General features: G+C 43.9%; 1 protein-coding gene across 5 annotated transcripts in view; it reads right to left on the bottom strand.

Moving 5' to 3' along the window:
• Positions 1–24,076, bottom strand: part of GRIP1 (glutamate receptor interacting protein 1) — a 564,392-nt gene that overhangs the window by 41,814 nt on the left and 498,502 nt on the right. For 3 of the 5 annotated variants that reach the window (XM_044978400.1, XM_044978377.1, XM_044978370.1), the window contains exons 12-16: positions 17,896–18,082; positions 17,138–17,283; positions 15,186–15,266; positions 2,766–2,835; positions 2,282–2,436 (exon numbers count right to left, since the gene is read on the bottom strand). In XM_044978400.1, the coding sequence (XP_044834335.1) occupies positions 2,282–2,436; positions 2,766–2,835; positions 15,186–15,266; positions 17,138–17,283; positions 17,896–18,082 (639 nt within the window). The remainder of the gene's footprint in view (positions 1–2,281; positions 2,437–2,765; positions 2,836–15,185; positions 15,267–17,137; positions 17,284–17,895; positions 18,083–24,076) is intronic. The other 2 variants (XM_044978391.1, XM_044978383.1) reach the window with 1 other exon arrangement.

Consider the following 24,076-nt stretch of genomic DNA (forward strand, 5'->3'; position numbering starts at 1 on the left):
TAAAAATAACTATAATTGGACTGACCTGCTTTGGCATTAAAATGCGTAGCAGAACTCACTCTATTCTCAACAAGATTGAGATTTGCTTCCATGAATATATGATTTGGAAAGTTTGCTGATTTATGGATCTGGATGTAGTAATTGACATAGTGTGCAAAATAGTTTTTGCCCCAATTCACCCTTAGGGGCTGATCCTTCAATGTGCTAAGCACTCTGTTCCCAATCCAGCAAAGCACTTAAATACAGGCTTAACTATAAGTGTGTGAGTAGACCTGCTTAAGTCAAATTTACGTGCTTAAAGTTAGGCATGGGTTTAAGTACTTTGCTGGATCAGGGTCATAGGCCTGATCAACAAAGGCACTAAGGCATTGTGTCATGATGCCAAGCACTGCAATACCTTTCAGGCACCTACAGGAAAAGGATAAATGGACACAAATCAGATATTAGGAATGGCAATATACAAAAACCTGTAGGAGAACACTTCAACCTTCCTGGCCACACAATAACAGATCTTAAGGTGGCCATCCTGCAGCAAAAAAACTTCAGGACCAGACTTCAAAGAGAAACTGCTGAGCTTCAGTTCATCTGCAAATTTGACACCATCAGCTCAGGATTAAACAAAGACTGTGAATGGCTTGCCAATTACAGAACCAGTTTCTCCTTCCTTGGTTTTCACACCTCAACTGCTAGAAGAGGGCCTCATCCTCCCTGATTGAACTAACCTTGTTATCTCTAGCCTGCTTCTTGCTTGCATATATATATCTGCCCCTGGAAATTTCCACTACATGCATCCGATGAAGTGGGTATTCACCCACAAAAGCTCATGCTCCAAAATGTCTGTTAGTCTATAAGGTGCCACGAGACTCTTTGCTGCAGGAACAACACTGTGATCCACAAAGCCAAGTTAGGAACCTAGGCTCCCTAAACAATGCATGGGCAGAGATAGGTACCTATGAACATGACCCACAAAAGCCAGCATGCTAGGCGGGGAGCAAGCAGGAGATGCCAAGGAAAGGGGTGTGTCCTAAGCCCTCTCTTCTCCTGGGGATGGCGCCTAAGTCCAGGCTGCAGGGAGGCAGCTAGTGTTCCACAGCTGGGGACCCCTGTCCTGAAGTCAGGTGGTTTAGGCGCCTAAGTAATTTCTTGTGAGGATGAGTTAGGTGCCTGCCTCACTCCACACAAAATGGGGGGAAGAAGAGGAACATGAGGTGGTGATGGTAGCACCACCACCACCCACCTTGTAACTTTTAGACCAGTGGTTAGAGCACTCCCCTGATGAGGTTGAACTCCTCCCTCTGCCTGGGGCAGAATGGGTTTGGAACTGGGGTCTCCCACCATTCAGGAGGGTGCTCTAACCACTGGGCTATGGGATAGTCCGATGTGGGAGTCCCGCTCTCACTCCTGTTGAGGTTGTTCCACTTTGGCTAAATTAGTAGTTAATGACTCTCCAATGACACTCTCCTGACAGGTGAGAGATGCCTAGTTCAACCCCTTTCTCCTCCTGAAGCAGAGGGGACTTGAACCTGGATTTCCCACATTGCAGGTGAGTGCTCTAACCACTGGGCTAAAAGTCATACAGTAGGCACCTCTTGCTCTACCACCTCCTCCTCCAGCTAAACTTTGAATGGGACTCAATCTGGTAGGCAGCTTCTGAGTCCCATAGCCGAGACAGGCACTGCTTCACTTATCTTCTCCTGATTCGTGGGTCGCTTTGGGCCTCAGGTGACAGGTAGGCATCCAGGCGTCTAGAGTGAGGCAGCAGTGTGCATGCCCAGAGGCAAAAACATAGGAATCTAGAGAACTTTTATGCTGAACATTTCAGTGCCAAGTTTAGACACCTACAGTGTTTAGTGGCAGCCGAGTGGAAGATTTGTGGATCGCAGCAGTGCCTAAAACTGGGATTTAGGTTCCTAAGAACCTTTGTGGATCTGGGCCAGAATGCTCAGCATCTTGCAGGATCAGACCCTAAATCAGGATTCCGCTTTGTGTGTCTCCGGTCCTTGGAACAGGGAAGACTTACATGGTCACATAAGGGCAAAATCAACATTATGTGACTACATCTGAGAGGGAAAATATCTCCTTGGAATACAGAGTAACTTCTACTACTGCAAAACTCCTGTAAATAATATAGCCATGGAGACAATTTTAGACGGTTATTCTGAACATTTTTAACTGACATTAATAAATATAAGCCAAATTTAACACATTTTTAACTGCACTCTACAAACACAATAATAATCCTATGCTCCAAAAGACATGAAAGTGCATGTAACTACGTCACCATTCATACCGGAGTTATCTTCATCTTTGCGGATCTTTAGTTTTACAAGGTCCTCACAGTGTTTAAGGATCTGAACAGCATCTTCCATGGAGCAGTTGTCCAGTCGAATGTTATCTATGGCAAGCAGTTTATCACCAAGTTCTAACGTTCCAGTTCTGTTAATAAATGAACGTTACATGATTAATTAGTAACGTATAAATATGCTAGTTGAAGTAGTATTAACTCTCATGTACCATTCAAATTGATTTTTAATTATTTTTTTAAAAAATTAATACATCTTTTTCATCTTGGTTTTGGATGACAATCATTAGTTTTAATTAATGGAGATTAAAAACATTATTTATTCCTCCAGTAAAATGATTCAATTGATTTGGAAACTTAACAGAGCATAGAACTCTTGAAAGGGAGTTTCTATGTGCACAGAAGTTACATGGGGCACAAGCTGAAGGCAACAGACTTTCTCTGAAAGTTTGAAAGATCTCACCTGTGAGCAACACTTCCCTTCTTTATATCAGAAATAACAAGGGGGTCCCCTGGTTTTCTACTGGATGGAGCTGCAATAAAGAACACACACATATATACTATTTCGACAGATTGATAGATCGATAGCTAGATAGATATACTACCTGAAATATACATAACATACACTCATAAATTACATACAGAAAAACTAAATTAAAAGATTATGCGAAATCAAGCAGCCAAGAGTTAGGAAATGCCATATTAAGGTTGCCTATGCAACCTTAATTTAGTCTCACTGTGCATAAGCATTACGATTGAGGCCAGCCCTACACTTGGAAGACTTTGCTGGCAGGGCCGGATCCAGACCCCAGCGCGCCAAGCGCGTGCTTGGGGCGGCATTTTGCCGCCAGGGCGGCAGGCGGGTCCGGCGGACCTTCCACAATCATGCCTGCGGGAGGTCCACTGGAGCCGCGGGTCCAGCAGACCTCCCGCAGGCATGACTGCGGATGCTCCACCGAAGCCGCGGGACCAGCGAACCCTCTGCAGCTGCGGGAGGTCCCCTGGAGCCGCGGGACCAGCGGACCCTCCGCAGTCATGCCTGCGGGAGGTCGGCTGGTCCCGCGGCTCCGGTGCACCTCCCGCAGGCATGACTGCTTGGGGCGGCCAAATTCCTAGAGCCACCCCTGTTTGCTGGTATAGCTATACCAACTACGTGATCCTAGTGTGCTAGCCGTTTATATCAGTAAAACTGTGCCTTTGCCAAAATAGCTTATTCCAGCCGCCCTCCCCCCCAAAAAACTACACAGGTAAAAGCTCAGTTTTGCTGATGTTACTGTGTCTACACCAGGTGCTCTTCTGATACAGCTATGCTGGTCACAAATCACACCTTATCATATCCTGGGACCTGGCTGATATAGCTATGCTGGCAGATGTCTGTAGTCTAGGAAATAATGGCCACAGTCTAGAATTATATAATCACATTCTATTTGACCACCTGTGAAAAGTCTGCTTTAAATGACTTGTCCAGCATCACATAGGAACTCTGTGGCAAAGGCAGGGATAGAATCCAGTTTTCTGGGACAGCATTCAGCTGCCTTAACTATGAGACCATCTTCTCTCTCTTCCTGCAATTCACAGCCTCAATCACTACACGTCGTCCAACTTCTGTAACAAATGAACCAGGGGTACTACAGACCATCTCCTTCACTACACAACCCTGATTCATCCCCTGAGCAACTCTAACTTGTGCAAAAAATAGTATGTGATCATAGAATTAAAGACTGTGTCATAATGCAAACACACAAGGGGGCATTTCCTAACTATTGAGTGCTTGACTTTGCAATCTTAATGTTCTTTTAACATAGCTTTTTTGTGTGTAATTTCCTACATTTTTAAAAAAGCAAACTGACAAAAAAATTCCACCATGTGGCATCATATTGATACTCACACTAGTCATCAGCAGGGTTGCAAACTTTAGATTCACCACACAGACCTCTGCCACCTGAGCTAAAGGAGTAACTGATAGCAGTAGTAGATTGTCATCATCTATGTGGACCAGCACTAGAGGTGAAAATCTCTACTGAGCATGTGTGATTTTTCAAAGGCTTATAATTTGGCCAGACTTAGGCAGATTTTCATGGAGATGGCCAAAGGCCACCCCTGGCCAAATTCAAGTCCCTGTTCCAAATCATGGGGTTTTCAAAGCCAGAATTTTTTAACATGGGTAAAACACTGTATTTTCCCCTAGCATTGTTCTTGGAACCAGCTCAACTATCCTGGCTGGACTTCTCCCAAAAAAGGCAGATGCCTGGCATGGAGAATTTCAGCTCAAATGGTCAAAGAATGGCAAAGGTAGAAGCAACTAAAAGCAGGGTCTTATAATGGGAAGTGTCAGGTAACTTTAAAAGTAGGTGATACTACCAGCCCCTCTTCTAATAATTATTTTATACATAAATCAATCTTAGATTAATCTTATATTCTAAAACTGATCGGAGATGTCTTTGTCACCAAATAATTTTGATGAGGTTAATATCTAGGACCCTATCTTGCCTTCGGATCCTAACGCCTGGGCAGAGTCCCAGTGAAATCTTTGGGCCTTGATGGGAACAAGGGACTTCCCATGGGGATCCGATTGCTAGATTATTTTGGCAAACATACTGATGGGATCTGCAAAAAGAAAACATGAGAACACCACACTATTTTAATATTGCTTTTTCTGTATTTTGCTCCATAAGGAAATTTAGCTCTATTTTTGAAACTTCATGCTTAGTATATTCCTTTATATGTAGCTATTGAGATCCCTGCACAGTGAGAGCCCTTACACCAGAGGTGGGCAAACTACGGCCCATGGGACCATCCAGCCCGGACTCCAAGCTCCTGGCCCGGGAGGCTAGCCCCCAGCCCCTCCCCCGCAGCCTCAGAGCGCCGCGCCACCAGCGCTCTGGCCCACTGCTCCTGCCAGGCAGTGTGGCGGCGTGGCTGGCTCCGGCATGGTTAAGGGGGTGGGGACATGGGTGGTTCCAGGGGGCAGTCAGGGGACAGGGGGCAGTTGGATGGGGTGGAGGTTTTGGGGAGGGCAGTCAGGGGACAGGGAATGAGGGCTGGATAGGCATGGGAGTCCCGGGGGCCTGTGAAGGGGTGGGGGTGTGGATAGGGGGTCGGGGCAGTCGGGGAGCAGGGGGCGAGGTCCCTGGGGGGCGGCTGGGGCAGGGGGTCCCGGGAGGGGGCAATCAGGGGACAAGGAGCAAGGGGGTTGCATGGGTTGGGAGTTCTGAGGGGGACAGGAAGTGGGAGGGGGCGGGGGCTAGGCTGTTTGGGGAGCCACAGCCTTCCCTACTCAGCCCTCCATACAGTTTTGCAACCCTGATGTGGCCCTCGGGCCAAAAAGTTTGCCCACCCCTGCCTTACACACTCTGTATTCTGAACTAGGAGAGCGTGCTCTGAACTTGAAGGGTGCATAAGTGTGCATAAAAAGGTACAGATGGTAAGTTCAGGGCTGAGGCTGAAATTCTGCTTTTAGTCCACTTTAAAATAAAATAAACTGATTAATACTTTGTATTTGTAATGATCATGGGTGAATTTCCTTTGATTTTTTTACACTCATTTAATATTCCAGAGAGGAAGACTATCCTGTGGTTAAGATACCGGCCTGGGACTCTGGAGATCTGGGCTCAAATTTCTGGCTCTGCCGCTGTAATAAATAAAGGCAGGGGGAGAGTAGCTCCTTTTGATGGACCCCCACCCAGCCAGCCAGCTGTAAAATCCCTCCTGGTAGCTGTTCTTTACTTGCTTTACCTGTAAAGGGTTAAAAAGTCCCCCAGATAAAGAAAAAAAGGGGGCACCTGACCAAAAGAGCCAATGGGAAGGTAGAACTTTTTTAAATTGGGAAAGAAACTTTCCCTTTGTCTGTTCTCTCTGGGTTGAAGGGTCAGAGCAGCCATGCTATAAGCAGCTAAGCCAGGTATGATTATGTTGGTGTCATCAGGCATGACTCTAGGTAACTCAGGAGGGTGGAAAACCACAGTGTCAATGAAACCTTTCTGTACTAGGCCTGAATGAACCAAAGTTATTCCATGATTACCCAAAGCGCTTCCATGTTTGAACTCTAATCGACCTAACAGGCCAGCTGCAAAGAATGGAATGTGTAATAGCTAGTTATCAGTGCAACATCGGTACCAGAAGGTAATAATGAGGCCCGCTTGCTCCTGGCTAAGGGGCAAGATAACAGATCAAAGAAAGTAGGACAAGATAACGGTCCAAAGAAGAGTTACTAACGAGCTAGACTGGTTGCCGCCAAGTATGACTTAACTGCTTAATGTAATTGCTACTGCATGGTGTATCTGCTACAGGGAAATGGAAGGGAGGGGGAGTAGAGGGAGTAGTGGGGGTAATAGAAACAGCTTAGCTAAAGTTATGTATAAAAAGAGAAAAGCTGCCTGAAGTTGTGTGCTTGATTTGAGACGTGTCTGTCTCCTTGCATCGCTTTGAGATCTCAAATAAACTTTGTCTGCTTCTCCACCTTGGTGTGTTTATTGGAGCGAAGCACACCGGGCAACGAACCGCTGGTGCTGTCCTCAGGCACTCTGTGCCGGCAACAATTATAAGTCATCAAATCATGCCTAGAACTACTTATCTGAACTCCAGTGTGTAAGTAGATCAGAATGTTTAGCTAGATGCGATTAGGGTTATTTCTTTTATTTGTTATTGGCTTGTGGACTCCTCTGTGCTAACCCCAGATGCTTTTGTTTGATTGTAACTTTTAAGCTGAATCCCCAAGAAAGCTATTTTGGGTGCTTAATTTTTGGAATTGCTCTTTTAAAATCTAGTAAAAGCCTAAGTTCCAGATGTATTTTCTTTCTTTTTGTTTTTAATAAAATTTACCTTTTTAAGAACAGAATTGGATTTTTGGTGTCTTAAGAGGTTTGTGCATGTTGTTTGATTAGCTGGTGGCAACAGCTAATTTCCTTTGTTTCCTTTCTCAGCTCTTCCCCAGAGGTGGGTGAAAGGGCTTGAGGGCACCCCACAGGGAGGAATTCCCAAGTGCTCCTTCCTGGGTTCAAAGGGGGTTTTGTTGCATTTGGATGGTGGCAGTGTTTACCAAGTCAACGTCAGAGAAAAGCTGTAACCTTGGGAGTGTAATACAAGCCTGGAGTGGCAAGTATTAATTTTTTAAAATTCTTGCGGTCCCCACTTCTGCACTCGGAGTGACAGAGTGGGATTCAGCCTTGACAGCCGCAGATATCTTCTGGGACCTTAGGCAGATCACATAGTTGGTCTCTGGGCCGCAGTACCTGACCTGTTGTTTATCTTACCTATTTAAATAGTAAAATATCAGTGCAGCTACTGATCAACCTGTGTTTGAACCGTGTCAAAATACAATGAGGCCCTGATCCCAGTTGGGATCTCTAATAGGGGACCGCCCATCTCAAATTGGGCGGGATGGTTCCGAAATGCAGAGTTCACATCCTGGTCCTGGGTTGAATGACTCTGGGATAACATTTGTCCCAGATTACCTGCGGCGCTGCTCCGTGCCTGCTCAAGGCTCAGGGGCAGCACCAGCCTCTTCCCTGCTCTTCCTCTCTCCTGCCCAAGTCCCCACCACCTGGCCAGGCCAGAAGCTGGAGACAGGCAGTAGTAAGAGCTGCCCAGGGAGCACAGGCTGCTGGTGGGGAGTCCTGGACCCTCCACCTGTCCTGGATGACGTGCCTCGAGGGATGGAGATATGGGCTAGGGGCTGCTCTCGGGTACCCCAGCACCCTGCCCAGGGCAGGTGGAGGCTCCAGGGCTCCCCACAGCGGCCTGGACAGCTCTTACCACAGCCTGGCTCTGGCTTTCGACTTGGCCGGGGGAGGGGCATCAGGGGGAAGAGGAGGAGCAGGGTGTGGGAGTTTGGAGGAAGGATGTGTCCTCCTTTTGCCGTTTGAAAAGGTGGTCAGCCTAGTCTGTAAGGATATGTCTACACAGTCCGCTGAATCGAGCCTCCCAGCCCAGATCAACAGACTCTGGCTTGTGAGGCTCATGCTATCGCACCAAAAATAGCTGTGTAGACAGCGCTTTAAAGCTGTGGCTCAGACTCTGAAAGCACCCCCACCCCCTAGGCTTCAGAGTCTGAACTCCAGCCTGAAGCACAACGTCTGCACAGCTAGTTTTAGAGTGGTACCATGAGCCCTGTGAGCTTGAGTCTGTCGACCTGGGCTGTTAGGCTCACTGCCCTGGGCTGTGTACACGTACCCCAAGTGCTACTGTAACATTACTATTAAAACCAGAAAAGGGAAATAAAAATCCCTGAAATCTATGAGAACCAATAATGCAATGGCCCCAACAACACTACAGCTCTAACAAAATCAAAAACTACACCTGCTGTCACATATCATTGCAAACATGGAACACAGGCTGTGGTCACTGAAACATCCATGAACTTTTTTCAAAAATGTTTCCAACAAACCTGGATCAAATTATGATTTGGGCCAGAAACCAGGCAAAAGTGTTTCCCCCCCTTAGTGTCCAACCAAAGCTAGGCAATTGCAGCTGAGTTTGGCTTTGAGGTTCCAACTTTGTTTGAACTCAAAACTCAAAGTAAAATTCAGAGGAAAATGGCTGTACACAAACCAAGTCAGCAAACTGAAATCAGCGATGCCCAGCTCTTGATAACCCCTACTTGCTAGAGCACATTGTTTACTAAAGGGACTAAAAAGCTCATTGAATCCATACATAAGCAGTTCTTACAGTGGATTATTTTATGTTCTTAAAAGTGGATAATTAATATTATGATGGCTCATTTGGGGCTGCTGAGAGCTGTCAAGTAAATCTGCACATTGTGGATGTGGGCTCAATCCTGAAAACCCTTGAAATATTATTTTAATTCCTTACTCTTATTCCATGAGCTATTAGCTTCGGGGACCACTTGTGGAGTAAGGTGCTATATGTTGTGAGTAAGGGTATCAGAATCTTACTATTTATATATAAGCACAAAAAAGAATAAATGACCTGCTAATCTTTGATGTATTATTTTTAAGGCTTGCCTAACGTAAAATGCCCATAATGATTTTTGGAAAATGAGTCAAGATAATTTGCTTCCGGGCTCAAACCTTGTACACCTGCTGCTTTTGAAGCCCCTTGAAATGATTTTTTTTTCTGGCCCACCTGTGAATGGAGGTTAATAATAAAAATTCTGATGATGTCAGAACTGTATCAGCACTGCAAGAACTGATTTATGCTCATGAACAGATGGTTCAATACCTGAGTACAATGTAAGGCTAATACAAAGTAAATAAATAATAAAAATAGATAGTACGTATGGATACACCCATACATATATATAAATACTATTCAACATGCAACTCCTCAAATATTTTTTCTCCTTGACACTAAATATCACAATTAGCCTCCTTTTCTCTAATACATAATGAAAACACCATGAGGTATCTCAAAAAAAGCACAATTATGCCCCACTTTTATTTGAAGACCACTTCTAATAGACAATCAGTTTTTGTCACTCGTTTTAGAGTGGTTGCTAAAGACAGGCTTTACTGTGTATGCGTACACAATATTCTTCCATTTTTATATTTCTACAGTGGCAGAGTATGCAAAAGTTCTTTTATGCCGGAGGTGTATGATTTTCACATTTTTTGACTAAAGTTCAAATATACTTAATAAATATGGACCTCATCCTGAAAAAATATATGCACATGTGAAACTTTACACATAAGAGGAATGCCATTGAACTCGGTGGGCCTATTCATGTGAGTTACTCATGTGCATAAGTGTTTGCAGGACTGGGGTCTATATATGTTTTGGTGTATGATATACAGGACTTAGGAAATTACAATTTTCATATTACTTTAGCAAATATATCTTTCTGACATCTTTCAATGTATTTTAAAAATATGTGGCTATGATAAAGTAGTTGGTGTCACAAAAATCAATCTTAAAAAAAATCTATATTCCACTACACTGTTTAAAATCAATATAGATGGCAAATAAATTAAATCAAATTTAAACACCTTACAATTGCTGAGGGTTGACCTGCTTAGTAATTTCCATGAAACTGTTTAAAAAAAGGTGATATTGCCTAGCATATTGTTGTGTCGTACTTGGTTCCATTAGAGCTGGGGAAAAAACATGGATAACAATTGTTTGCTAAAAATGCATATTCAGATCAATGGAATTCACCAAATTATTCTGTCTGGAAAAAAAATTCTGAGAACGTTGAAAAGATTTGTTTCAACATTTTCAAAACAAAATGTTTCAATTTTTCAATTTGAAATGACTTTTTGTTTCAAATTTTGCTTCAGTTTTATTTTTACAAAAAGTAAAAAAGAACAAAAAACAAAAACCCAAACCCAAATCCTTTGGGTCACCCGAAATGTTTCAATTCAAAACAATTTTTTTTTCAACTTTTTTGTTTTGCTGAAAAAAAGTGAAACAATTTCTTTTTGGGTCAACCTGAAATGAATTTTTTCTCCGAGTTTTTAGTTTAGCTTATGAACCAGAAAATCAGTTATTTACACAGTTCTAGTTTCTGTGGCCTGGTTTAAAAAATGGAAAAGTTCTAATTTCCAGAAGCAGTTAATTGGGTATGAAATTGGTGCTAACTGCAGTATGAAAGATATAGTTACTTATCTTTGCAGACTATGGACGAGGCGCCTGATCCAAAGCGTATAAATATTAATGGAAAACAGGTCTTTCACAAGCCCTACATAGATGCTAAGGGGACCTGTAACCCATTAAAGAATTTTGGGGAACCATGAAAGACTGAACTAGGACCTTCTTTCGGGAGGTTAAGAGTGTAAATTGTGTGTGTTAGAGCAGCATCTGACAAGTCCATTGTATTGAGAGACAGTTGACATAAAAGTTATGTGAAAGCTAGTGACTTTGATTTACAAGGATTCACGTGAACTTTTCTTCTGGTTTTACTTCATTATGATTTGTGCCCCCTTAGTTTCTAGTTTGAATGAACCTTAAACAAAGTGAAATTCAGCCCCCAAAATTGAGTTGCACGTGATTTCCTCCAAAACTCTAAATCTGTTCAGGTTCATTTAGTACTTTGTCCAGATTCACAAGCTTTTTGAGGACCAGGCAGTAGTTTCACATAGGCTTATTTACTGACCAAGAACCACCTTCACCTGGCCCCACCTGCAGAGTCCTATTACCATCTCATTCAGAAACCCCCGCCACAAGCCCCTGTATATCCAGATCCCCCCCTGTCATGGGGTCTCACCCCCACTTTGAGCTTGTGGGTTCAAAGATGGGGACCCGCATGTATTCTGCCACCATGTCCTAGGGTCTCACCCCCACTTTGAGCTTGTGAGTTCAAAGATGGGGACCCGCAGGTATTCTCCCCCCACCCTAACCCTTAGGGTAGGTTTCCTTCTCGCTGCCCACCATGTCCTAGGGTCTCACCCCCACTTTGAGCTTGTGGGTTCAAAGATGGGGACCCGACTTGGTTTCCCTCTAAACTAAAATCCTAGTTTAGATCTAGTAAGCTGCCACCACTCAATCAGGAAATGTGGATTGAGACACAGTCCTTCCCCAAAATCCTAGGGGATTCCAAGAGCCCCAAATCCATGGAGTTCTTACACCCAGGAGAAACAAACCATTCCCCCTGCTTCCTCCCCCCTCCCTTTTCCTAGGAGAGATACCGGGATCTAACTACAGAGGGATACCTCCCCCTTCTCTTTCCCTGAGAATCCACCCAAGGAAAGACCAAACAAGTCCTTAATAGAAAAGAATTTATTAAAGAATAAAAAGAAAGTAACTTGTCTCTGTAATTCAAGATAGAACAATACAGGGTCTAAGCTTATCAATCTCTGGAGAGAATTCCCCCTCCCCCTTTTTCAGTAAAAGCAATATTAGCAAACAGGAATAAAGCATTTTCTTTAGCAAACACACAATTGCAAATATAGAAATCAAATCATAAGACTAATTCGCCTTTCTAATTAATACTCACTATTAATTAGTAGAAACTACTCCAGGAGAACTTGGAGACATGACTGGTCTCTTTTAGATCCAAAAAGAGAACCCGAGACAAACAAAGAAAACACAGACAAAAGCTTCCCTCCACAGAGATTTGAAATTATCTCGTCTCTGATTGGTCCTCTGGTCAGGTGGTCACCAGGTACTACATGTTAACCCTTTACAGGTAAAAAGGGACCTTAACCCTGATCTGTTTATTTATGACACCCCCGCACCCACACCCATCACTGAGCCACCCACACCCAGATTGCCCCACACAGAACCCTCTCAACCCACCCCTGGATCCCATCACACTTGGATCCTGCCTTGCTGAACCTGCCTGCCCACACCTGGTGCAGCTGGCACAGAGGGCAGGGCCTGGGGTGTTTTGGGGGCAGGCTTGGTCTTTGCGCTGTATCAGGGTTGGGTGCAGCATCACCACTGAGTCCGTGTCCCAGGGGGATCTGCACAGTGAGCTCTGTGCAGCCAGTGGCCTGTGCTCCCCAATGTCGTGCTGGAGCCTCCACATTTATTTGACAAATACAATTTTCAGAATTTTAAAATATTGTGCGCAGAATTTTTTGGCGCAGAATTTTAAATTTTTTGGCGGAGAATGCCCTCAGTAGTAATACCGATGGCACCTCAGACTAAGTACCTCACTAGCTCCTCTAGAACCTTTACATATGAACTGAACAAGAGGGGTAGCAGAAATGACCCCTGAAGACTCCTGCATCAGAGCGCCTGTAGGAGTATTGACTATAGAGTGTCCACGGTGCTTACCCATATCTAGCCCACATGGATATAATATCACCTGATCTCATGTAGTATTTACATTATAAGCTTGATAGCTCCAGCTTTGTGGAGAGTTGAATTTCACCCACAGTGCATGCAGATTCTTCCGTTGTTTTGTTGGGCCATTTTCATTTTGTTTTTTAAAAGAAAGCATTTAGCATTATGACAATAATATCAATAAAGGGCATGCAGATATTAATGTGCTATAGATGCTCTGAGTGAAATTAGTATAAAACATTCACCCTGTTAAATCACTAGCTCCTTTCTGAGTTAATTAGGTAGAACAGAACAAAGTATTAAGTACAACTGACTCAAGGTTTTACAAAGGGTCTGAAATCTATCAGACAAATTTCCAAAGTTTTAGTTAATGAGGGGGAGGATAAACACTTTAAAACCTTTGTATTACAGCAAATAGAGAGAAAAAATACATCTTAATATAAATAGATATAAATAACATTATTAATACAAGGACAAACTAAGTTTTATAATGAATCAGGAAATCAGCATTGAGCCACGGTCTGATAACTAAATAGAACAACCTCTTCCCATTGTTCAGTATTTTATTTGTATGAATGTTTCATGTGTTACCACTCCTTCTGCTGGCAGAGCTATGATCTTAATTTACATCAAACTGCATTCCTTATTGAGTCTAACAATTCTTGATATGCGTATAAAACAAATGGGAACATAATAATCTGAACCTACAGTGGTGCATCTCATTTGTTCTTCAGATGCCAATCATAGTAAATTCCTCACTGCACTTTTGACTAATTTTAATCTGTTGTGCTGCTAAAAGCTTTGATAATATAAATTAAAGCACAAAAAAACCTACAGACATTTCACAAAGTATTTTGCATGGTCTAAGTAAGGCCACAAAAGCAATGAAATTTTAATTCCGATCAGGCCAGATTCACACTGGCATCCATGCTCTGTGCATAATACCCATTAACTTAAATGGGATTGCGCCTGTTTGCACCAAGGGCGGGGTCTAACAAGGTCAAGTTACAGACCAGAGCCACTCTTTACTGGCCACTGAAAAAAGTTAGAAAATAAAAAAATATTTTATTTCAAATGTAAAATGACAAAGTCGAAGTGTTAAAAAAATTAAATTAATAATTTTTCTCTCATTATTATTTAGACCTGAAATCTGCTTCCTTAATTAAAGTTTCCTCTATGATGTGTCCATTTTTGGTGCACCATTAAAGTGTTGCACATGAGTGCTGATCTGCTGGCACTGACACTTTTAAAAGTATAAATAGTTTTGAAGCTATTTGCTTAGCCCACACATAAACCTTGGGCACTGATGCAGCAAATCACTCCTTGTGTAGGTCCCTGCACCCAGGAGTCCCCCCTCTGAAATCAGGGCAGAAACCACTTGCAGGACTGGGGGCCTTTCTTTGCAAAAATTGGCCCTGATGGAAGAAAGCATCCCTTGTCAGGAAAGAACTTTGGCTTGTACCATAGTCCCATTGGCTTCTGTTTTTAAATGGACTACACTGGGACTCTGCATCTGCTTCAGTTCCTTCCTGAATTGGGGCATATATCTACTAAAAAATACGTCAAATCTAAGTTATGGCAAACTTGACCATGCCTCTTCAACCAGCTATAAATGTAATAAGGAAACTACAAATGTGTTAGAAGGAGATACTTGATACATTGCTAACCAGAGGGTCTGACTTTCTAATGTGTCGGGGGGTGCTCAACTCCCTGACTCTGCCCCAGTCCTGCCTCTTCCCACCCCCCTTCTATCCCTGCCCTGCCTCCACTCCACCCCTTTCCCCAAGTCCCCATCCCGCCTCTTCATGCCCCGATCCACCCCCGCCCCTAAGCACACCCTGCCCTCGCTCATCCTCCTCCTTCCCAGCGCCTCTGGCATGCCACCGAACAGCTGATCCATGGCAGGTCGGAGGGGGAGGTGCTGATCAGCAGGGCCAATGGCAGATGGGAGGCGCTTGGGGGGAGGGAGCTGGCTGCCAGTGGGTGTTCAGCACCCACCATTTTTTCCCCGTGGGTGCTCCAGCCCTGGAAGACCCTAAGAGTCGGCGCCTATGCTGCTAACCATCACACTGGCTGGGAATAGCACAGACACAAAGAGGTATTTCAATTGAAACTGATTACAGCACATGATTATATGATCCACTTTTAGCTATATAATATTTTACAATAGTGGGCTTAAAAATTAATCATAATTACTTACAACTTATGGTGATGCCAAGCTCCACGTTATGCTTCTTTGGTAGTTTTACATGAAATGTTCCACTACTTGGTATAACTGATTCTGTAATGAAAAGTAGATGAGTTACAGGTTGCAGGACTGTACTTGCAAGGATGTGGAGTTTTAAGTGTAAGCCAATGAAAATACATTAGTAACACTTACATCACACTTACTATCACAGATAGCCAGTATGAAAAATCAGGATGGGAGTGGGGGGTAATAAGAGCCTATATAAGACAAAGCCCTGAATATTGGTACTGACCCTATAAAATCGGGACATCTGGTCACCCTACATCTCACCTACCCATTCATGAAAGTTGATGTGAAAGGAGCATGACACATGCAACGTTTTATATCGGTGATGGTAATGTCACTGCATAAAGTAAGGGTCTGTAGCTCCATTATTCTGAGGTTTAAATCTCAACTGATAGAGACTGCATGTGCCTACCGGTGGCTTAGCCCACAATTTTGTGTGCGCGCGTACATGAAAAAATTACTGTTGTCAGGTAGCTTTTAATTAAAAAGACACAAAATAAGTCCTTCTGATTTCAAGCACTTTTTGGTGTAGGTCTAAGACATTTTGAAATATTCACCTAAATAACTGCAGTGGATTTTATTTCTCATGAAAAGTAAAGGAACAAAAGCATAGGCATAGTGAGGGAAAGCAAGGAGCCAGCTGAGGCAATGAAAGTTTGAACACACATTACATCCCAGTCCTGACTTGTGGCAGCTCCGTTGCCCCAGATAAATCAGACTGCATGTTGCCATGGTTTAGAGATGTAAATAAATACCACTAGCAACTAGAAGTCTGATTCTGCTCTGGTGAAGTCAATAAAAGTTTTGACATAGACATTACTGGGAACAGGAGTAGGCCCGAAGTTTGAAACACAAAACTCATTTTCATTTGTGACTTCAGATAGATTTAAAATTTGTTCTCCAGTTGTGCATGGTGTTATTTTTGAATATTGCATTGGCTATGTACAAAAATGTATGGCTAATATGTAATAGCCTGACCATACTTTAATGGAAATTTGCATGATAAGATACCACTCATAATTATTACTATAGCAACCTTTAGCTAGAATTTTGCATAACCTGACCATTATATGAAATTCCATTTGTAAGAATATTTATACTGTGCAAAATCACTGCAGAACTGACACAGTAATGACTTCTATGGAGCTGTTACTAAATTAGTGGAGATGTCTTAATGGTTCTTAATATTTTATATATACACATAATACTAATGTAAAAATGTTAAAAAATAATATATATGTGGGTGTGGGTTGGTGGGCATTTTGGGATGTACATTGTTTATATACTGTGCATATTACACATATAAGCTGTGGTTTTGTATTCTATATGCTTCAATACCTTGAAAAAGGTGAGGCGCCATCGGAAAGTAAAAGATGCATTGGCAATGTTTCCTGACTTTTATTAATTTAAGTTTTTGCATATAATTTACACTGTTGTTTTTAAAGATGAAATTCTATTGATATTCTTTCTGGTCCATACCTCAAGAATGGAACCATTAAGATTTCTCCACTAATCCACTGTTTACATAACACTTTTCTGTGCAGCAAAACAGGTCATTAACAGGTAACACTCTATAGGAGATTGTAATGAATTTAGGAATATTCTGCTGAGCTAAGACTCTAACTCTGGACAGAAATATGTTTGCAAATAACGAAGAGGAGGGACTGTCACCATAACTTTCTACAGCATTTGTCATTTCCACTGGGATTTTGGAGCACACTGAGGAGGGCCACGTGCAATGAGAAAGCTGCACAAACAGGCACTATTTTCAGAGGGGAAGCTTCCCAAACAAATGACATCTCTGAAAATAAAGTTTCAGCCTCAAATGTCTGCCAAATAAAATACACATGAAAATCATTCCTAATACTGTCTTGCAAAAAAAAATTATACATTCATACCTGCAACATCAAACTCTATTTCTAAAGTGACCTTGTTGGTGATAGAAGAGTCTCTGAGAAGCTGATTAGCTTCTTCAAACGTGCTGTCTTCTGTTGGGATTCCATTTATTGCCATTAGTCTGTCTCCTATTTGTAGAACCCCACACCTTGATACACAATAATAAAAATTAGCCTTCAGCTGTACAGGTAACCAGTATCCAATTATACAAAATAAATCCCATCTAACCTTTCAAAAGGATGATATATCGGCTCATTCTATGCAATGGCAGCTAGCAGCTATACTTACTATTGAACTAATGTGGTTCTACATGAAACCATGTTATCACAAAAACATATGTAGGTGCAGTTGAAATGTTCCAAGAAGTAATTATGGTAATAATTCAAAACTCAAGCATTTCCTATGTTGTGATCTGAACTTAAACTTAGCAAAGATGGATGCGGTTCCTCCATTGCAAAGAGTTTATTAGTTTTGAATTTCAGAGATTTAAAAAAAAATAAATTCTCTCCTTTTTAATTAATATAGCCTCTAGTCTGCTATTGAAGGAATCAGCAAGATAAAGGCACTGCTGCTTGTTATTTGTCTTACACCCGATCAAGAATACAAAATGTTATTATCAGAAAGGGAGTTCATTACATGCTACTTTCCCACTGAGCAACAGTCCAGAATTTCTCAAGAAATCAGAAAGCAATCAAACCAAACCATCCCCAGGCACCATCAGCAACATACAGTTAAAAGCAATGGTCTGAAAGAGCCTCACCTTTCTGCTGGGCTGTCACACTCAATATATGAAATCAGAGGTGGAGAAGACAAGGTCTCAGTGGCAAACACGCTACCTTGGAGCTGTATCCCAAATCCTACAATGGGGTCGGCTGTCAGCACGACTTCGGTGGTTTCTGTGTGAACAACCTGCCCAGCCAGACCAACAGTGCTCGAAGCTAAAGACACTAAAACAGACCAGAGGGAAAGACATTCAGACACAGACAGGAGAAATGTAATTGCTTTCTGATATAATCCACTGTACAGATTTTAAGGGCATAAGGGACCATCATGATAATCTACCCTGACCTTCTGCATATTGCAGGCCACAGAACCTCACCCACCTACTCCTGTAATAGACCCCTAACCTCTGGCTGAGTTACTGAAGTCCTCAAATCATGATGACTTCAAGTTACAGAGAATCTACTGTTTACACTAGTTTAAACCTGCAAGTGTCCCATGCTGCAGAGGAAGGCAAACCCCCTCCCACCTGGTTTCTGCTAATCTGACCCAAGGGCAAATTCCTTCCTGACCCCAAATATGGCAATCAGTTGGACCCTGAGCATTTTGGCAACAGCCAGACACCCAGGAAAGAATTCTCTTTAGTAACTCAGAGCCCCTCCCTCCCACTATCTGGGATCTATGTCTGGATGTTGGGGAATATTTGCTACTAGCAGTTGCAAATTGGCTACATGGCATTGTAGGCAGTTGCATCATACCATCCCCTCCATAAACTTATCAAGCTCAGTCTTGAAGCCAGTTAGATTTTTTGCCCCACTGCTCCCCTTGGAAGGCTGTTCCAGAACTTCACACCTCTGATGGTTAGAAACCTTCACCTAATTTCAAGCCTAAACTTGTTGATGGCCAGTTTATGGCCATTTGTTTTTGTGTACACATTGGCGCATATCATATCTCCCCTCAGCCTTCTTTTGCTTAGCCTAAACAAGCCATGCTCTTTGAGTCTCCTCTCATAAGGTAGGTTTTCCATTCCTCGGATCACCCTAGTAGCCCTTCTCTGGACCTGTTCCAGTTTGAATTAATCTTTCTTAAACATGGCAGATCAGAACTGCACGCAGTATTCCACATGAGGTCTCACCAGTGACTTGTATAATGGTACTAACACTTCCTTATCTCTACTGGAAATATCTTGCCTAATGCATCCTAGGATTGCATTAGCCTTTTTCACAGACGCATCACATATGCAGTTCATAGTCATCCTGTGATCAATTAATACACTCAGATCTTTCTCCTCTGTCATTTACAACTGATATGTCCCCAGTGAGTAGCAAAAAAATCTTGTTGTTAGTCCCTAAATGCATGACCTTGCACTTTGCTCTATTAAATTTCATCCCATTTCTATTTCTCCAGTTATCAAGGTCATCCTGATATTCTTGTATGATATTCCGGTCCTCCTCCATATTGGCAATACCTCCCAACTTTGTGTCATCTGCAAATTTTATTAGCACACTCTCACTTTTTGTGCCAAGGTCATTAATAAAAATGTTAAATAAGACTGGTCCCAAGATTGATACCTGAGGATCTCCACTAGTAACCTCCCACCAGCCTGACAGCTTCCCTTTCAGTATGACCCGTTGTAGTCTCCCTTTTAACCAGTTCCTTATTCATCTTTCAATTCTCATATTAATCCACATTTTCTCCAATTTATCTAATAATATCCCATATGGAACTGTATTAAATGTCTTTCTGAAATCCAAGTACATTAGATCTACTTCATTTCTTTTGTCTAAAAACCCAGTTCTCGTATCAAAGAAGGAGATCAGATTGGTCTGGCACAATCTAAGTTTTGTAAAACCATGCTGTATTTTATCCCAATTACTGTTCACCTCTATGTCCTTAACTACTTTCTCTTTCAAAATTTGTTCCAAGACCTTGCATACAATTGTGGTCAAACTAACAGGCCTGAAACTTCCCAGATCTCCCTCTCTCCACCCCCCTCCCCATTTCTTAAAAACAGGTACTATGTTAGCAATTCCCTAGTCATAGGGTCTGACCCTGAGTTTATGGATTCATTAAAATCCTTGGTGTTGGGCTTTCAATTTCATGTGCCAATTCCTTTAATTTAATAGATGAAGATTATCTGGGTCCCCGCAATTTAGTCCCATTAAACTGTTTAAGTCTGACTCCACCTCGGATGTGGTCATTTCTACTTCCATATCCTCATTTTCATTAGCCACCCTGCCACTACACCTAAGCTCCCCATTACCCTTATTAAAAATGGAGGCAAAGTATTTGTTTAGGTGTTGGGCCAGGCCTAGATTATAGTTAACCTCCACCCCATCCTCTGTGCTTAGCGTTCCCACTTCTTTCCTTTTTATTTATATGATTACAGAACCTTTTACTATTGGTTTTCATTCCCTTTGAAAGGTCCAACTCTGCTTGGCTTTTGGCAGTTCTCACTTTATCCCTACACTTTCTGACCTCCAAGAGGGAGCTTTCCTTGCTGATCCTTCCCATGTTCCATTCCTTTTAGGCTTTCTGCTTTCTCTTAATCACCTGTTTGAGATGCTTGATCATCCAGCTTGGTCTGCAACCCTTCCCTATGAATTTTTTCTCCTTACTTGGGAGGCTTCAGTTAGTTTCTGAAACTTTGATTTAAAGTAATTCCAAGCCTCCTCCACATTCAGATCCATGAGTTCTTCAATCTAGTCCTCTTTCCTAATTCCTTTAATTTTTTTTAAATTTGCCCTTTTGACATCAAGGATCCTAGCTGCAGATCTATTTCTGTTTATCCTTCCATTTAGTTTAAACTGAATTAGCTCACGATCACTTGAACCAAGGTTGTCCTCTACAACCAGCTCTTCTATGAGGTCCTCACTACTCACCGATACGAAATCTAAAATGGCATCCCCTCTTGTTGGTTCAGTGACTATTTGGTGAAGAAATCTGTCAGCCATCACATCCAGGAAAATCCGGGTCCTACTATTACTAGTAGCACTTGTCCTCCAAATTAAAGTCTCTGACAATCACACAATTCCCAGTAGTATTTATTTCTTTAAAAACATTAAAGAGGAGTCTATCCATATCCAAATCAGATCCCGGGGGTCTGTAGCATACCCCAAGCACTATCTGTATACCAGTCAGGCCTACTATTCCACTACAATATTTGGTTTCACTTCCTGCACCAGTAGCTATAGTTCCTCCATTTTGTTACCCAGGCTCCTTGCATTGGTGCACATCTATTTAATGAACTCACTGAATCCCAGAGACTTCTCATTCAAACTCTATTTAGAGCAAAGTTTATAAATGATATTTAAATGGGTACGACAGCTAAAAAGAACAGAAAACAGATGGTTTTACAATTTTAAAAAGAATGGGTCTGAATAACTTAAATTCTGTTTGCATTAAGTTTTGATTGTGATACAGCAATTTTCAAAGACGCTTACGGGAGTTATGTACCGACTCCCACTGACTTTCAGCCTCACTATCTGTAACTACTGTAACTAGGGTGGGACAAGAGGCGCGGAGCTGGTGGGGGCACAAAAATAGGGTGGGACAGGATTGGACCCAGCAGCATCAACCCCCTCCGCCCCCAGATTGTGCCCAGTGGCATCAGCCCCCACCCCCCAGGATCAGCTGGACCCCAGGGTGCTCAGCACACCCCCACCCTGCAGGATCGCGGGTCCAGTAACCCCATCCAGAGCAGGCTCTCCCTGGTGCTAGGACCGCAATGGCAGGCAGGCAGGCAGGGCTCTGAGTATTGAGTGGCAGGAAGGGCAGGGGAGGGGAGTGCAGAGGTTAGGGGAGAAGGGGGCACAGGAGTGGAGTGTAGGGGGTTAGGAGAGAAGGGAATACATGAGCATCAGCACAGGCACTAGGAGGAGATGGGGTGTACAAGTGGGGCCTTGTTTCGGAACATACATGAAATATGCTAGGTACTGTATGAATCTGTGCCATAAGGGACTGTGTGGGTGATTAGCTCAGGATGGAGCTGTTGCATTCCCCAGACCTGCTGTCTGGTTATGAGCCACTGGCTCTGCTCACACTCTCTAACCTGCGTGCAGGGCTGAAGCCTGGCAGAGCAGTGTCGCCAGCTTGGGGCGTGGCCCTTCCCAGCACTGGGGGTAGAGTGGCCAGGTGTCTGGTCTTTGACCGGAACACCTGGTTGAAAAGGGATCCTGGTGGCTCTGATCAGCAACGCTTGACTGTCCAGGTCCGCTGCCCCCACCCCAAGTGCCACCTCCGCAGTTCCCATTGGCCGGGAACCATGGCCAATGAGAGCCACAGGGGTGGCGCCTGAGGACGGCGCAGCACGCAAAGCCACCTGGCGGCGCCTTTGCATAGGAGCCTGAGGGGAGACATGCCGCTGCTTCTGGGAGCTGCTTGACATAAGCGCCACCCGGAGCCTGCTCCCCTGACCCCCTCCTGGGCCCGAACCCTCTGCCCCAGTCCCATCCCTGATTCCCCCTTCCACCCTCTGAACCCCTCGATCTGAGCCCAGAGCAGCCTCCTGCACCCGACCCCCTCCTGCACCCCAACCCCCTGCCCCAGCCCTGATCTCCCTCCTGCCCTCCAAACCCTTCAGTTCCAGCCCAGAGCACCTTCCTGTACCCCAAATCCCTCATACCCAGCCCCACTCCACAGCCTGCACTCCTCTCCCACATCTCAACCCCCTACCTCAGCCCGGAGCCCCCCCGATCCCAGAGCCCCCTCCTGTACCCCAAATCCCTCATTCCTGGCCCCACCCCAGAGCCCACACCCCCAGCTGGAGCCCTCACTCCCCCCGTGCACCCCAATCCCCTGAGACAGCCTAGTTAAAATGAGCAAGTGAGTGAGGGTGGGGAGAGCAAGTGAGTGAGGGTGGGGAGAGCAAGTGACCGGGGGGGGGTGAAATGAACAGGGGCGTGGCCTCCAACAGGGGGTGAGGCATGGGCAGGGCCTCAGAGAAGGGGCAGGGCAGGGGGCAGGGCAAGGGTGTTCGGTTTTGTGAGAGTAGAAAGTTAGCAACCCTAACTGGGGGAGAGAGGACATCTGAGGTTAAGGCTCTCATTAAAGTTGCTACACACTAGAGGGTGTTTGGAATTTAAACAGACTCATCCCTGACCAGGGTTTCGCTGTGGACGAGCCAGCGTGCTGAGCTGCACAGCCGTGGCTCTCGGGGGGCCTGGCTGAAGTTGGCCCTGACACCCACCCACAGGGCACTGCTCAGGCCACTCACAGGCTCAGGGCTGTCCTGGAGCCTTTGCCTCACAGAATGCTGACCTCTGCCCCTTGGCTGTTGACAAACATTTGAATCCTGACGACTGCCTGGCAGCCTAGAGCGCCCCATGGCAGCCCCCCGGCACTCACATGTGCTCAGCTCCCATGGAACTGGGGAGTCCCAGGCTGAAATTCCAGCGGAGGGGTCTAGAGATGCATGTTTTTCACAGCTGCTGATGGAATGATGGCCCCCGTCACTCACACATGGATTGCAAATTACAGTGGCCAGCTCTTCTTTGACCCTGTTCTGTGCTGTAACAACCTTTTCACTGCATTGAACAGCTCCCTGGGCACTGGGCCAGCAATGGAGTAACTCAGGGCGGTACTGCTCTGTGGTGACACTCCCCAGCCAGATGGAACCGCTGTGTGCCACTGTGCTGCATAACAGCCCTGGAGAGCTTCTCAGCTGTGGCTGGGGCACAACCCCCCTTGCCTGCACCAAAGCACAGAGCCCTGAGCTAACGGAGAATCTCTGCTATCTGTTAGCAGTGTAGGGTCCAGGACAACCAGGGGAACCACAAAAGGTACATGGTGCACATACACACCAGACTAGATAGCTAAAGCTTGCCCTGAGAACCAGCTATTCAGATCTAACTTCTGACATCAGCATAAGAAATCTCTGTGCACCAAATGCTTCCATCCCATAATTTCTGCAAGCACGGCTCCTCTTTCCTGCTCCACATCTCTGGATTATGATTTCTAACAAAGAAGAGCTTTGAACAATGGACTGAGGACCCCAATATTGGGATGAACCAGAGAGACTTATTACAAAGTGACAGATTTAACATCACTGTATTAACCTGATCTACAACCCTGAAATCAATTGTAATGTATACGATTCATTTTAACCTCTTAATAATACTCTTCCCTTTTTATATATTAATAAACCTTTAGTTTTTAGTTACTAAAGGACTGGCTAACAGTGTGGTTTTTGGGTAAGATCTTAAATGTGTGTCAAGTTCTTT

This window comes from Mauremys mutica, chromosome 1, assembly GCF_020497125.1.
Source record: "Mauremys mutica isolate MM-2020 ecotype Southern chromosome 1, ASM2049712v1, whole genome shotgun sequence".
NCBI lineage: Eukaryota > Metazoa > Chordata > Testudines > Geoemydidae > Mauremys > Mauremys mutica.